The sequence below is a fragment of the Oryzias latipes genome, chromosome 15 (genome assembly GCF_053564925.1).
Source record: "Oryzias latipes strain Hd-rR chromosome 15, Olatipes_Hd-rR_3.1".
Lineage (NCBI taxonomy): Eukaryota > Metazoa > Chordata > Actinopteri > Beloniformes > Adrianichthyidae > Oryzias > Oryzias latipes.
The window spans coordinates 28,585,884-28,600,966 of record NC_136251.1 but is presented as its reverse complement, the minus strand read 5'-3'; the positions used below and the strand labels follow the sequence as shown (position 1 = coordinate 28,600,966).

The following is a 15,083-nucleotide window of genomic DNA, read 5'->3' as shown; positions in this document are numbered from 1 at the left end:
TTAAACATTTATTTTGCTGAAAACAAAACCTTTTTGTTGTGGTTTGATTTAAGATTTTTTTAAATTATTTTAAAGAGAATTTGATTTGATATGGTGCCATTCACAAATGCTACTATCACATTACTTGACGAATTACACAATGAAATTTGTGTTTTTAACATGTTCTTGTGGCTTTTTACTGATGATGGAGGACATATATGAAGAAAATAAAGCCTAAAATTGCATTTCTACATTTTATTTCATTCAAATTGTTGTGAATGAGAAGCAGACAAAAAAAGCTTCTTAACGTGACCTACAAGTTATCATGGCAGGCCACAAGCTCCCTGCTCCGCTCCATTCCTGTTGCGGAGAGTTCTTTGTGTACGTATACCCTCTCCTGCTAGCTTACTGCCCCTCACACCCTCAACCTAACATTACCGGTGCAACAAAAATGGGGAGCAATGTCTGAGCTAACCGGCCGTACGGTTTTGAACCAGATTCCAACTCAGACGAGGAAAACAAAGACGTCCGTGGATCTGTTCATCTACAGATGGATGCATCAGAATGGAGCGAAGCAGGGAGCTTATGGCCCACCCGCATGTTTTTTACGCTCTTTTTTAAATGTCATTTTTGTTGTCTGCCCCTGATTCACAACAATTTAAATAAAGAAATACTCAAGAGTAGACTTTTTACCTTAATTGTCTTTATATATATACATATGCCAAGGTGTTAAAAACACCATTTTTATTGTAGTAGGTTTTTGAAATTTTTACATCCGAGTTACCTCATCATTTAGGATTAGACTCCTGAAGCTGGACTGCAGATTGCTAGAGAACAAAATGCAAAGGTTCCTCACTCACCACATTTACTGGAAGTCCAACCTACATCGATTCTGAAGATTCACTGTAAGTCAATTTGCAGAATTTCAGCAGCTATGATGATAACTACCACTCGTTTGCAGAACGTAGGGAGTCGCACTAAACACTTAAATAACATCCACTTTGTACAAGTGAGACTTTTTAATAACATCACACAAACTTACATGTTCCTGTTTGGTAGATGTACAAACACATTTGTAAACGGCGACCTTGTGGTACAAAAAGCTTAATTTATCTATTTACATGACATCGTTTTTTTTCATAAACACATCCGGTATGTTTATGCTTTGAATTTTCAGGCTATGCTTAATATAAGCACATGTTTTTATTGAACATCATAAGCTGGTTTATGCTGCTGCTGCTAAATAAAAGACGTGATGCAAAAGCAAAAGTACCTGGAATGTGAAGATCCTGAATTTAACAAATCCGTCAAAAAACCAAAGCCAAGGTTTTATTATTAATATTATTATGGTCAGTTTGATGTGTTTTCATCAAAGGGAGGGGGGAGCCACAGAGGTCCAGGCTGACGGCACGCGGCCGTGAGGAGAGCCATCAAACTGAGCAGCATCATGTAGCTCTGATGCTGAGCTGCCGTCATACAGCGGGGAGCCAGCAGGGGGCGCTGTGGCAGAGTGAACAAGGCCTGCATAGTGGCTGCTGGACCCTCTGAGAAACTGGGAGCCAAAGCAGCCGTTTAGGCCTCCATTTTGGGGCACCGAGGTCAGAGGCGGGGTACTCACAGACCACAGGCTGGTGTACTGACTGCAAAGAGAGAAAACCTGATTTGTTTTTCTTTTTTTAGAGAGTGTAAACCTAGTAAATGTAATTTATTACCTACAAAACTGCATTAATATTCAATTTTTCACAAGTATATTAAATATTTAAGACATTTCCAAGGACTTTCTGGTTTGTGGCATCAAATTTTGGGGGAACTTCTTATTTTGAAAAGCATTTAAAGATTATTTTGCCAAACCTGAACTTAAAAAAATAAAAAAGCAGTAAAAACATTTCCTTTATTTTGACGTTTCTCCACAAATATGTTATAAATATTTTAACTTTAAAGTCCTTAACGTTGCTTTTTTTCTTGTTGTTGATTTGTTCAGAAGTAGAAGCAGCGGTGAAAAGCTGAGCGGGGAGCAGCACAGACCTGGAGCCGGCTCCGGAGGGGGAGCTGTGGGCCGGCATCTGGAGACTCGACCAGTTTTCATGACTGCTGAGCATCGGCAGGCAGGAGGAGGCGTTTTCAGAGTAATCTGCTGCGACACAAACACACTGTCACACATGGAAGCAACTGACACTCTGAGGCAGAGGTGGGGAACAATAGTCTACATTTACTAGAGTCAATATGTATCAATATTTACTGTTTAAGAGTAATTTTACTGCAAAGTATGAGTCCATTAATGAGGAAAAACTGCAACTTTTAACTGGCTCTTTACCTATATTACAATCTATCATTGGAATGCACAACATCTATAACAATAACTGCAAAAAATTGTGGTTCCATAAAGGTATATATCTATATCTATGTCTATATATAACACGATGGATTCATCTGCACGCCTCCAAGACTATTTCAAATCGGTCACAGATACATGGACAGTTGTGAAGTTGATGTTTTATCTTAAAAAAGGACAAAAAACGTTTTAAATAAATCAAACATGATGAAAAAACATCACATACTGTGTTTCTGTTCTCTCCCACATGTCAATGAAAGTCTTCTTGAATTTCCCAAACCAAAATCCCTTTAGTTCCATTAATACGGAAAGAATGGAAGGATCTGGAAATGTCCAAATCTTTACAATAAATGATATTCTAATTAGTATTAACTATGAATTTCTTCTCATCATAGTTTTACTTTAATTTTACTTGTATAATTTATCCTGCTGATAATATTATATGGTTCAATTTTATTGCCTTATTGTGTTAAAGTGTGTGGTAATATAAAACCAAACTAATGTTGTGTTTACAGCAGAGAAGAGTTTTTCAAGAGTTCGATTTAGGAAAAACACAAATGCAATATTTATGAAGACAGGACTGTTTAAATATGAAGATTTATAGGTGAAAAAAAGGTACCAAAGAGCTTAAAAAAGTTATTTGTCTTTACTTCAGAAGAGGAAAATCACAGGAGGAGATATGACTTAAGTTTCAATTTGTTTGCACTCATTTAAAGTCCCACTCCGATCATCTTTTAAACTATTCCAGAAGTGTTTCCATTGTTTTTTTTAATTACGATGATGCCGTTTTTTTAGCCAGAATCCAAAAACCTGTCATTGTCTAGGACATAGTTTCTGCAGAGCGGCAGCAGTTCACTCTCCTGCTACAGCCCCTCAGACCCCCAACAAGACATTACCGATACAACAAAAATATCTGAGCTACAGCCAGCCGTGCAGTTTTGAGGCACATTCCCGCTCAGACGAGGAAAACAAAGACGTCTGATCATCTCCAAGTGGATCCATCAGAATGGAGCGGAGCAGGGAGCTTGTGGGCCGCCCAGCGCTTTTTCTACATTACAAATATTGCATTTTTTTGTCTGCTCCTGATACACAATAGTTTGGATAAAGAGATACTCAGAAATACAATTTTAAGGTTAATTTTCTTAATACAAGTCCTCCATCATGAGAAAAGTGCCACAAGAACGTGTCAAAAAAAAACATTTTCATCAGAGTGCATCTATAAAGCAAACATTTTTTTTGGTATTAGAGTAGAAGTTTGTAATTTCCAACAGAAAGTTCAGAATAGTTGTTCATAGAAACTTTTACCTAAGAAAATATTTGTAAAACAGAAACTTAAGAACATTTATTTTGTGTCTCTTTTTTCTTCTATAAACTCTGATTTAGGGGCAGATATAAAATAAGATTTTCCGTTTTCTCACTGTTCCTTTCCAGTCGTAAAGAGATGCATGGACTTATGTTTTACTCTTCATGAAAGGAACAAATAAACAGAACTGATCTGTCTGGAAACTTAGTTGAGTAGTTTGATTTTGAAGCTAATTTGGGGCCATTTCTGCAGCTCTGTGGACTTAACAGGAGTGACAGTTAAAGGTGAATCTCCTCTGAAGCCCAACATTTTACAGCCTTGAGTCTCCGCTCACACAAAAGCCGAGGAATTCAAACCATTCCCCACTCAGCAGCAGCACTTGTTTGAGTTTCTTGTTAACAGAAAGGGGGAGGAAGTGGCTGTTTTCTGTTGGCGTGCGAGGAAGACACTCACTTGGCGAGCCGGTCCGATGGGCGTAGGGGCTGCTGCTGTACGGTGCGGAGCGTTGGTTCCTCAGGGTGGAGTAGCGCTCACAACCGTGGGACGGCGAGAGGGAGATGGGACTTCCAAACTGGCTGTGGGGACTGGCAGGAGGGCAGAGGGGACCTGATCCCGGGATAAACCAGCTGCCTGCTGACCCACACACAGAAGACATCATGGAACCAGGCAGGCTCCATCTGAACAGGAGGAAGCATCAACTTCAACTTACACTGAGAGTAACCAGACTGGTGGTTCTCAGGAGCGTCTTCTCTGGTGTCTCTATGATCACTCCTGCAGACAATAAAGGTTATTCTGACAACATACTCCCTGAGCTTTTAGGTTTTTTTTCATGCCAATGCCATCTCACCTCTCTTTTGCATCCAGAAAAGCTTTTGCAAATGGATTATACTTTATTTTTAGCGCAGTTATCTAAGGAAGAATGGCAGGAAAAGATTAAAATAAGTGCAGAATGAAAAAAAAGTGCTCAATAATACAATAAAAACACTTTTTAAACGTGATGATAAATAATTAGTGTTAATAGATGGCAAACCTCTTCTTTTTTGTTGTTCTTTTCCTGCTTTTTAAAATATTAACACATTTACAGAACATATAAGTCTGTCCAAAACAATGTACACAAAATATTTGTTGCTCGGGGATAAGAAGTTATAGTTTAAAAAATGGTAAACAAAGAATAATAGAAAAAGAAGAGAAAAAATGACTCCTATTAAGCTCAAGTGTACAGGAGTATTTTGATTTTAGTATTATAACATTGATGGAATTCAGTAAAAATCCAAAGAATTACAGGAGAGATCTTTCTTCATCTGCATTTCTACATCCTCATGAAAACCAGCCCATAATTTATGACCTTGATTTAATCTTACTAGGAACCCAAACACATGAGATATTCAGACTGGCATCCTATTTAAGCACATCGGGTCTTAAACTTTAAATGAGTCAAAAGACACAATCCAAAATCAAATGTCCACTGCAGAAGACGCAAATGAACAGGATGGTTCCAGGAGAAAACACAAGTTGGTTAGAAAAAGTCAAATTGACCAGTATTTTCTATTTTTTATGATTAAAACTTAAATAAATGTTCAAACCTCCTCGTTTTGGTACGCAGTTACTGCGATGAACTGCGTCTCTGGGAAGGAGTGGCTGGTGATCATCCTGCGCGGGCCTCCGACGCGCACGATGTGGATGCGCGGCTCGTATTTGTGCAGAGAGTTTAACATGATCTGGCAGCAACAACACCCCCGTTAATGAACGGCTCACTTTACGCACGTGCCGAGCAGTGAAGCCCCCTCACCTGACCTCCGCCGTTGAGTTTGTTAGTGAGTTTGACTTTACTGAAGGAGACCGGAGCTTTCATCCAGTGCGCGCCGAAGTTTGGAGAGTCTGGATGGATGTAGACGCAGCTGGGAGTCTGGGGCTCCGGTTTGCCTCCGGGGACCCACTCCCCGTTCACGTACTTCCACCTGTGGTTGTCTGCCGACACAAAGTCCAGCAAGAAAGAATACATGGCGTTCGGGTCCAGTCCGGACGCGCTCACTTTCAGAACCGGGAACATGCGCCTTCAGAGAAACAACAGACAGACATGATGACTGCAGCGCAGGGCGCTTTACGCGCGCGCGCCTTCGGTCCAGGCCGCTGCTCACCTGCCATTCTTTGTGACGATCATCTCGTTTGTGAGCTCCTTGAACTTCTGCCACAGGGTGCTCTCCTCCAGGGACACCCTCAGCTCCCGCTCCGTGGGGTCGCCCTTCTCGCTGCCGGCCTGCAGCTCGCTCTCCACCGCGCTGAGGAGGTGGTCCACCCGGTACTGGACGGCCTTGCTGGGGCACTCCCGCGCGCCTGTCGCCATCCTGCGCAGCTAAACTTCCACTTTCTCCTTCTTTGAGGTTTCCAACAGGGCCCTCATCACTGCTGGTGATGAGGAGGAGCAGAGGATTATATATGGAGTGGAGGCGCACGGGTCACGTGCTTGGCTCGCCTTCCCTTTGATGTGTGCGGCCTAGATGAGGATTGGCCATATCTGAGCCTCACAGGATGACATCGATTGAAAGAAGCAGTTTAACCGTCTTTATTACATCTACCTGTAAATATTGACACTTAGATCAAAGCCACACCTGCAGAAGCTACTGTAGGCCATGACTCAGTCTGAGGGACTCTGCAGGCAGCCTTACGGCTTCCTCTTCCTCTTTAAGGCTCGATCCGTACAATGAAACCCTAATCCTGTTCATTTAACAGCTCTATTAACGAGTTTAATGGATTTTACAACAAAGTTCTCAACCATTTTAGATGCATCACATAAAATACAAAGTTATAAACTTTTGGACACTGCGAAAAGTGAATATTAAGAAAGTAAAAAATTGTTTTAAGAAAAAATGTATGTCTTGCAAGAAAAAAGCTTTTCCAATGACAAAATTATTAAGAAAACATGTCTTCATAATGACTAGAATATTTATAATAAAACAAGAATTCTTTTTCTTTTTTTTTTTATCAAATTGGCTTTTTTTGGCCATGTAAGCTTCACGTTTTCACAGAATAACTTTTTTTTCTTTCTTTCTTTCTTTTTCATTATTATTTTCCTTTTTTAGAAAATTCACTTTTGCAAGACATTTTCTTTATTTTAGCCAAAACAATAACTAAAAAAAATTCAATTTTGCTAAAGAAGAACATAAAAGATCAAAATCTGCAATAAAATCCTTGAAAATATGTAAATAGAGTGCATGTTTAAAGAAATGTGTCTAAAAAGGTTTACAGCATCACATTACACTGCCAAGAGAGGTAGTAAATAGTAAAAAAAAAGAAACACTAATCTTTGGAGGAAAATCACTAGAAAGTAATAAATGATTTTTCTATGGAAGTAACTTTTACTAAAGAAATCTTATAAGATATAGAAATTTTGAAACAAGGATACAATCAATCAAAATGGGAAAAATAAGGCAAATGAGCTAAATTTTAGGTAGAATTAATTCAATTTAAATGTTCTACAATCCAATAATAACTATTTTTTTGATAGTTCCAAAAAGATTTGTATTATTTTATTTTTTATGAACTTAATTGTAATTTATTTTATAACTTTGACAAAAGTAGTGTAATAAGTTGAAATTATTCATTTTGGAACAAAATGTAAACAAAATAAGAATCTTAGGACAAGTTGGTCCTAAGATTAAGATAAATCCTCATAAAACTGTGAAACTAGCACTTATTCTTAAAACATACTATTTGTTTCCCAAATCAATGCCTGAATAACTTTTATTGAGCTTTAAAACAGCAAAAGAATTTTGATTCATTTTAATATTAATTTCATAATTTCTATCTCGTAGCTCTTCATGAGACAAAAATTGTGGTTTTGAGTAAAGCTTAGAAAAGTGTCGAGTAAAGAGGACAACTTAAAACCTGCTCAAATAATTTGAATTTCTATAAACAAAGTTTAAAATCTTTGCAATGATCTAACAGTTGGCAGTGTTTGTAACACAAAAAGTGATTCACATCGGATGGGCACAGCCATCATTTTTCTATACAGTACCCCGGTGACAGTGTTGCTATGGTGCTTGCCAAAAAATATATTGACTTTGTGTAATGTGTTGCATAAGTCCGTGTTTCCGTATGCGGATGGTTTGTAACTGATTCTTGGGCGCCATGTTTCTCCGTCCAACAGTCTGGAGCAGAGTTCACAGCAAGCAAAGAAAAAAACCAAACTGCAGCAGTTAGAAGGTTTTCTGTGTCTCTTTGTGTTGCTGAAATGACAGGACAGGGCTGCTCTGAGGTGGATCTCTCAAATCTTTTATTTTATTTTACAGCTTATGTGCACCGTGAAAACTGCGACGTGAAAACTCTGCGTCATTCTTCACAGCTCCGGTGTTTTATTTGGTGCCTGTGTCTCTTATTCTCAACCCCCCACATGGTGCTGACCGTCACACCAGCTCACTTCCTGTTGCTAAATAATCCATTCGTGTAACAGTGGGATTTACCCCAGAGGACTACTCTCTGGCTTCCAGATTGAAGCACATGGTAAATTAAAATGGATCAACGCCAGCTCAGTTCACTGAGGAACCTCTGGGGGAGGGGGGGGGGGTGCTTGATCCCCGTAACATACAGTGGTCAAATTTAGCAACACAAAGAAAAGTACTTAAAGTCTAGTTGCAAAGAGGATCGTGAGGTTCAGAATGGTTTGCAGTCAGAGATTTTAACCTCTTTTGCTTCATTTCAGTTGAATTTGAGAAGATCTAAGCAGTGATTACTGTATTTTCTTTTTCAGTTTCAGGGATTTTCTTAAGGCTACTCTTATGATCTACATGTTTGCCATGATGTTTTAGGGCTTTTTTTGATTCATCCATTGATTTCTCAAACAACCTAGAGAGTTTAATTACACAAACAACACACTCAGTGAGCACAAAAGGCTGATGGATGACAGGATGGAGTCACATCACTCATTTATATTTAGTATTTTATGAACTAGGTCAGGGTCTGCGACCTGAGGCCCCCACATGTGGCTCTTTTATCCATCCATTGTGGCTCTTTGGCTTGAAAGAAAAATGCTAACAATTTAAAGACCGACTCCAATGCAAACAATCCTCTTTTTAGTGTTATAACAGGTTCTTGTACAACTTTTCTCACATATATAGACATATATAAAAGAACTATGTTTCTGATGAGTCAGGAGGGGCTGAAAATATGCTGTTTGAAAAAGATCGTATTTGTGACGTAGACACAGAAATGGGCGGGCAAAAGCTTTACTGCTCTGCTCCATTCTGATGCAGAGAAATAGAGCCATGAACATCTTTGTTTTCCTCGTCTGAGCTGGAATCTGGCTCCAAACTGTACGGCCGGATAGCTCTGATACTGATCACCATTTTTGTTGCATGGGTAATGTTCTGTTGAGGTTGTGAGAAGCTGTGAGCTGGTGGGAAAGAGTGTAAACAAAGGGATGATGGGATATAAACAGAGGATTACTTCCACATCAACAGTTTCGCCTACAAGTCAGTGGCGAATTTGTGATGAGCTACTGCGTTCTGCAGAAACTATGTCCTAGAAAACTACACAGTTTTTTCTTTTTATTTTGGCTAAAAACAGCCTAATCTGCATTTCCACACCAATGTTGTCATGTTTATATTGTTCGAAAAGAAGAAAAAGGAAAGCTAATCTGCAGCAGATTTTGGTCTTTCTTGGCTAAAAATGTATTTTGAAAGGAATTTGTTGGGGTACTTTCAAAATAAAAAGAAATGGAAATTTGTTCTTTATGGAAAATACTTTTTATAAATGGATGTTTTAATGGGAACAAAAGCATGAATAAAGTGTTTTTTTTCTGGACAGCAAAGTGGAGCTTTGAGGCTTTAGCAGGGTTTAAATCAGGAACAAACTGAACTAAATGGCACTTTTTCACTGTTGAAGGTTGCAGGTGTTAAAAAAAATGGCCTAAAGTTTAACGTTGTCATTTTCTAACTCTTATCTTTCATTCACACAATAGTGATGCATCCATTAGAACCCTGTGATGGAGACCCGAGCTGCTCCACCTCCATCCTAAATTAAAAAAATGACTTCAAGACTCGAATGAAACAAAATAAAATGAACGGAGGAGTACGTGACTGAATCTGGAAAAACAGAGATGATGGAACAGGTCTCTCTTGGAGAACATTTCAGTGCCGCGCCGTGGTGAGTAACGGCGACTGGCGCTGCTCCTTGTGTTTGCCTTCCTCAGCTCTTCCTGCAGCCAGGTTCATCTTCTGTTTGTTCAGGGATATTTTGACACACAAGTGAGAGGAAAAAATGAGTCCACATGCTTTTCTGTGTGTGTGCTCATCCTCCACACCTCAACATAACCTCTTCTCCAGGATCCCACTGTTGTTTTTCATCAACGTTGCTCCGGACCCATCCGTTTTTGCACCAGTGACCTTCATGCTCCAGTTTTTAGTCTCACTGTTGTTTCTTATTTCGTCAATTTTTCACCTGATATTTTGGACGACACTCACAGTGAACATCTTTTTTCATCTATTTTCAAAGGGTTCCCAGGGGTCTTTTATTGATGATGGAGATGGTGCCGTTTTTCAGCCAAAATCAGAAAACCTGTGTCGTTTTCCAGGACGTAGTTTCTGTGGAGCAGTTCAGGAGTTCATTAGAAATTCACCTCTGAGTTGTGTTTGTGCAGAGCAACCCCGCCCCCTATCCCCTCATTTTCTCTGTGTACATTCTCTTCCTCTGGTTTATAGCCCCTCACACGTCAACCTAACATTTCCAGTGAAACAAAAATGGCGAGCAATGTTGCGAGCGATGAAAACGAAGACCTACATAGCTTTAGTCGTCTAGAAGCGGATGCATCAGAATGGAGCAGAGCAGGGATCTAGTTCAACTTTCCGCACTTCTGGGGTTGTCACGGCGAATCAGCTTTCACTGATGCTCACCTGGATGTTCTTCCTGACAAAACCCTGTATTTCTAAGGCACAGGGAGACCCAGATAGGCAGCAGGACCCACACTGGATTACAGCTCATTGCATAATAAACCAAGTTGAACTATTATTGAGAGTTTAAGCGAAGTAATGGATGGAGAAACTCTTAAAGGAAGCTGTGTTTTGTTAGTTGGTTGAGTTTCAAATCCATCCAATGCATCAATCAAAACCAAAAGTTAGTGTGTTGTAGCAAACTCTTCATGTCAATGAAGTGATCTCAAATAAAAAAGCCTTTTTCCGAGCTTGCGGTTTCCAAGGTGTCATGCAGACAACACTCTTGTGTTGTTCTAGTGGTGTGTTATTTCTCAAGAGTCGCCATAATTCGGTTAGGCTCACGCCCGATAACACTACACACTCAGGTGGAAACACACTTTGTCTGCTGGGTGCAAACTGGGACCAAAGAAGGTCTCTTAAGCGGCGTTTACACACCAGAACGTGTAACAAAACGCTAACATCTGCAGAAGATGCATAGTGTGCGTTGACACATAAGAAAAGACTCACACCTTCCAGTATCAGAACGATGGATAAAACCAGGAGCGGCATCAGCAGCACATCCATTATCCCTGAACCAATCCCAGTAATATGTGTGGGATGCGCTGGTCCGTCTAATTTTGCAGACTTATCGTGGATACTTGTGAAATTCAACATGTTAAAAACCATGACAAGGAGCTGGCAGAAATAGCCAGTGACTGCATCAGCTGTCCCGTAAATCAAAGCCGCTAATAGTAAGCATGAAAATAGCCATAAAACAGGACAGGCGGGATGAATTGGTTTGTTATTCAAAAGCAGAAGCACGGACACATTTGGCTTCAGGTCTAATTGCTTTTATTTTGGGTATGTCTCGCGGATGTGGGGAATGCTCCCACGCCGCAGGGTTGTGCAGGTGGGGAGGTCCACTGTCTGTCCGTGTTTGCCTGCGAGGAGATGAGATTTCACACCCATGAAAAATGCTCACTTTTCTGCTTCTTCCTGAAGCAGAAAAGTGAAACAGTCTTCTGCTTCTTCCTGAAGCAGAAGACTGCTGCAATAGTTTGTGCTTCTTATAAGAAGAGGTCATCTTGAGATAAACTGTTGGAAATCCAGAGATGGAATCATGCTAAAGCAGAAATAAACTTTTTTGCAATAATTTTTGGAAGCGGGGATGCCTTAAGAAGCTTCTATTTAAATTTTAAAGTCGAATTTTCTTTGTTTTCCCCTTTTAATTTGGAGTTTTACATTTGATTTAATAACGGATGACTTTTTGGAAATGTTTAGACTCTTCCTCATCACAAATCAAATTTTAACATCAGGATTCATACTTAAAAGATTTTGTAAATTTTTCAGAATTCTGGCTTGTTGTTAAATACCAACTTAAATTTTATGATTCTTACGTAAAAGTGATTGTTTACCTTAAATTATCACTTTTCCTTTCTAAATTCATTTTTTGAAACACATAAACAGCATAATCCATTGATTGACCTTTTGTGGTCAAAGATTACATAAAAATGTAGTTTTCTTGTCATTCAGAATATCGACTTGTGTCTTTAAAATACCAACTTAGATCTTGTGATTTTATGTAAACATTAATTCTTTAAAAAATCTTTTTTTTTTTTTTTTTTATTTGAATTAGGACAATGCATATTAAACAATGTTTCAGCAGCTGCTTTAACATAAATATGCCAGAATTAGCACAGGAGCTAAATTTCATCTGTTGTCCTAGGACAGGATAAAAATATCAACAATTAGATTTACAACACAATGAAATAGCACAATATTAGAGGTAAAAATATTTACAAAGGTTATTACAATAAAAAGCAAGTCTAAAAATTCCAAGACACTCACAGAAAAACAACAATAACTAATGTTTGCAGGACTGGTTTGTTTTTAGCCATTGTTTAAGAGCTGTTTGGAAGGTAGGGTAGTTTTCCCAGTTCCTAATGTGCTGTGGCAGCGTATTCCATAACTGTGTGCCTCTAATTGACACCACTGTTTGGCTGAATTTAGTCCTGCGCCTTTGAACATTACAGTCCCCTCGAGTTAAAGCCCTGGTGCCTATTCCAACATTTGTTTTTTTACTTATAAAATCTAACAAGGGGGGAGGGGCCAGCCCATTCAAAACTTTAAAAATGAGACAGGCATCCATGTACATTTTATGACTTTCAAAGTCCATCATGCCATACTTGGTTAGAAGGTCACAGTTATGATAACGCAGAGGCTTTTTGTCTAAAACTTTCAGGGTTCTCTTAAACAGAGACTTGAGGGGTTTCAAAGTGCTTTCGTTTGTCTGGGACCATGTAGTAAGACAATAAGTTATATGACTAAAAATCAATGAATGCATGCAAACCTCATATTCATCAAAACTTCCATTCAATCCAACTTTTTATACGAGTTTCTGACTTTTTTCTTTTCTTATTTGGCTTGAATCTCAGAATTCTTCCTTTTTCTCCATTAAATGTTAAATCTTTAACTTATTGCTCATCTTTTCATTCATTTGAGCATAATGCCAAGATGATGTTTTTTTCTGCTTTTAATTTCAGTTTTATCTGTTTCACTTTTTTAATTCTTTGATATGGTCTAACAAGTATACAGTTTATAGATTATTTTTTTCAGTATAAATCTGATTTAAATCTCAAATTTCTGACTCTAGAAAAGGATTTTTTTTTCCCTTGACAGAATTAAATCTCAGATTTTAAAACATTTCTTTAAATGGTCACAGCTGCAGTTGGTCAATTTCATGAGGAAGATGAAGATCAGAGTCACTTACAGTGAAAGTCACCATAGAAGCGACTGTAGCGCTGAAAATACAGAAAAAAACTTCAGAGCTTTAATCGCATTTTCCCCCTCATTTTGCATGAAACCATTATTTTCTTTGTATTTCCTTAAATTGACAGCTAAAGCTTGTGAATTGATCCCAAAGTGTCAAACACAACATGTTTTCTGTGGAAAAGCCAGCGTGGCCGTTGAATGCTTGTGATGTTTGGTCAGCTGACTTTGACGTGAGCTTCGGGGTCGCTCGCTCCTTCAGGAGGGTCCACGGTGAACAAACCCACAGCCGGAGAGCCTGTTTGCTTTTGACCGCAAACAAAAAGCTCCGAGCTTCTCCACCTCCACAGCTGGAGCCGAATGTTCAACTGCAGGGTTGTGGTCAGTCCTGTGGGATTAGACTTTGCAAAGACACAATTTCATCATTTTAGCATCGATACATTTTGAGTTAAACTAAAGTTTAGAATGAATTTTTAACAAATATTTATTTTTATACAAAACCTTCACTTTTTTTGTGGAAATGCAGCCTAAAGTTTTTGAAAAGTTATTTCAGAAATTACAGTCTGAAGGTAAATTAAGAACACTTTTAATTGAACAAAAGTTAGTTTTCCTGCAAGACTTTAGGTAAAAGAAGGTTTTAAAGAAGACGAGGGGGCAGCGGCAGACAGACAGTGGAGACCTCCAGACTCTGAGAGTTGTGGGAATAAAGATTTAAAGTTAGTCTACCTTGTTTCAGGGGCTGGGAAACAGAGCCCACAGAACAAATAAGAAGTAAACACACAGCTACAGGAAGCCATTAAATGCAGCGGGGGCCAATTAGGCCCCAGCAGGTGTCCGTGTCTCGGTCTGCCACCATCCCGTCTCAACCTCCCTCTGACTGAGCCCCGATCTGAGTCGAGGAAAACAAATGGGTCTGCTCAGCAATTTAAAGGGTACTGCGGCAGGCCTCCTAAAGTCATTTATGGCGCTCTCTTTGTCAGCCGCCCACCCCTCTACCACCCCACCCAAGTGCATGCCATTAGAAGGGACGGTCACATCCTCCTCATGAAGCCTTGTGCCTCTGACAGGATGGGAAGATAAGGCGGGCATCCCCCTCATCCCCCTCATCCCTCTCATGTTTGGAAGCCTTTTCACACCCAGACGGAGGAGACGCAGGACGGTCAAAATCAAAGTCAATCGCAGGGACGAACAAAAATCAAGGAGCCTTTTCAAACTCAGAGGGCAATAAAGAAAAGAAACACAACAATAGAATTCAATCAAAAGGTTTCTGTTTTCTTTTGAAAGAAATCAGGAAAAAGCTGAACAAATAACACAAAAACTGACATAAAAAAAAGGTCCAAGTTGTTTTGCTAACACAGATTTTTATAGACTTTTCCCTCTGCACACCCTCCTCATAACTATATGCTGTTTTAACAGTATTTATGTGTCAGATTTATGTGTATTTGGTCGCATCAATCCTGCGCCGGAGCTGGAACAAGCACTTTATTGCAGGATACATGTAGTTTACAGAATCTGTTAAATGCAGCGGAAATAATGCAGATGAAAAGCACCACAGACTGTTAAAAGCAAGACGGAGTTTAGATTTTAAATAAAGTTCAAGTTGACATCTTGTGTTGGATAAAGTTTAAGGATTTTGAAATTCAGAAGTATTTGCACCCCAGGAGGGTATTTCAAAGCACCACAGTGGCTACTTTTGAAAATATTTACCATAAAAAAATGAATTTGATTCTGAAAACCTGATAATAAGGCGTCCTGCCCAAAACCTCTGTTTTCTTTCTCCTTATTTTTGTTTTAA

General features: G+C 39.2%; 1 protein-coding gene across 4 annotated transcripts; it reads right to left on the bottom strand.

Moving 5' to 3' along the window:
• Window positions 1-979: 979 nt before the first annotated feature.
• On the bottom strand, window positions 980-6,080 carry tbxtb (T-box transcription factor Tb). Of its 4 annotated transcripts, none has more exons than XM_004077452.5 (8): window positions 5,753-6,080; window positions 5,404-5,668; window positions 5,198-5,332; window positions 4,462-4,523; window positions 4,324-4,385; window positions 4,068-4,247; window positions 2,005-2,113; window positions 980-1,619 (listed from the first exon to the last, which is right to left on the bottom strand). In XM_004077452.5, the coding sequence occupies exons 1-8, from the start codon at window positions 5,956-5,958 to the stop codon at window positions 1,349-1,351; spliced, it is 1,290 nt and encodes a 429-aa protein (XP_004077500.1). In that variant the 5' UTR covers window positions 5,959-6,080; the 3' UTR covers window positions 980-1,348. The 4 variants fall into 4 exon arrangements, with proteins under 4 accessions (XP_004077500.1, XP_020565367.1, XP_020565366.1 ...); XM_020709708.3 differs by having other exon boundaries at window positions 2,005-2,110; window positions 5,753-6,078; XM_020709707.3 differs by having other exon boundaries at window positions 4,068-4,244; window positions 5,753-6,078.
• Window positions 6,081-15,083: the final 9,003 nt, after the last annotated feature.

Bases quoted from the DNA above. Each gene is read 5' to 3' on its own strand.
- tbxtb (XM_004077452.5), bottom strand. From the start codon at position 5,958: ATGGCGACAGGCGCGCGGGAGTGCCCCAGCAAGGCCGTCCAGTACCGG. The intron at 5,669-5,752 runs GTGAGCAGCGGC...GTTTCTCTGAAG, and splicing joins ATCGTCACAAAGAATGGCAG to GCGCATGTTCCCGGTTCTGA. The intron at 4,248-4,323 runs GTAAGTTGAAGT...TGTGTGGGTCAG, and splicing joins CCAGTCTGGTTACTCTCAGT to CAGGCAGCTGGTTTATCCCG.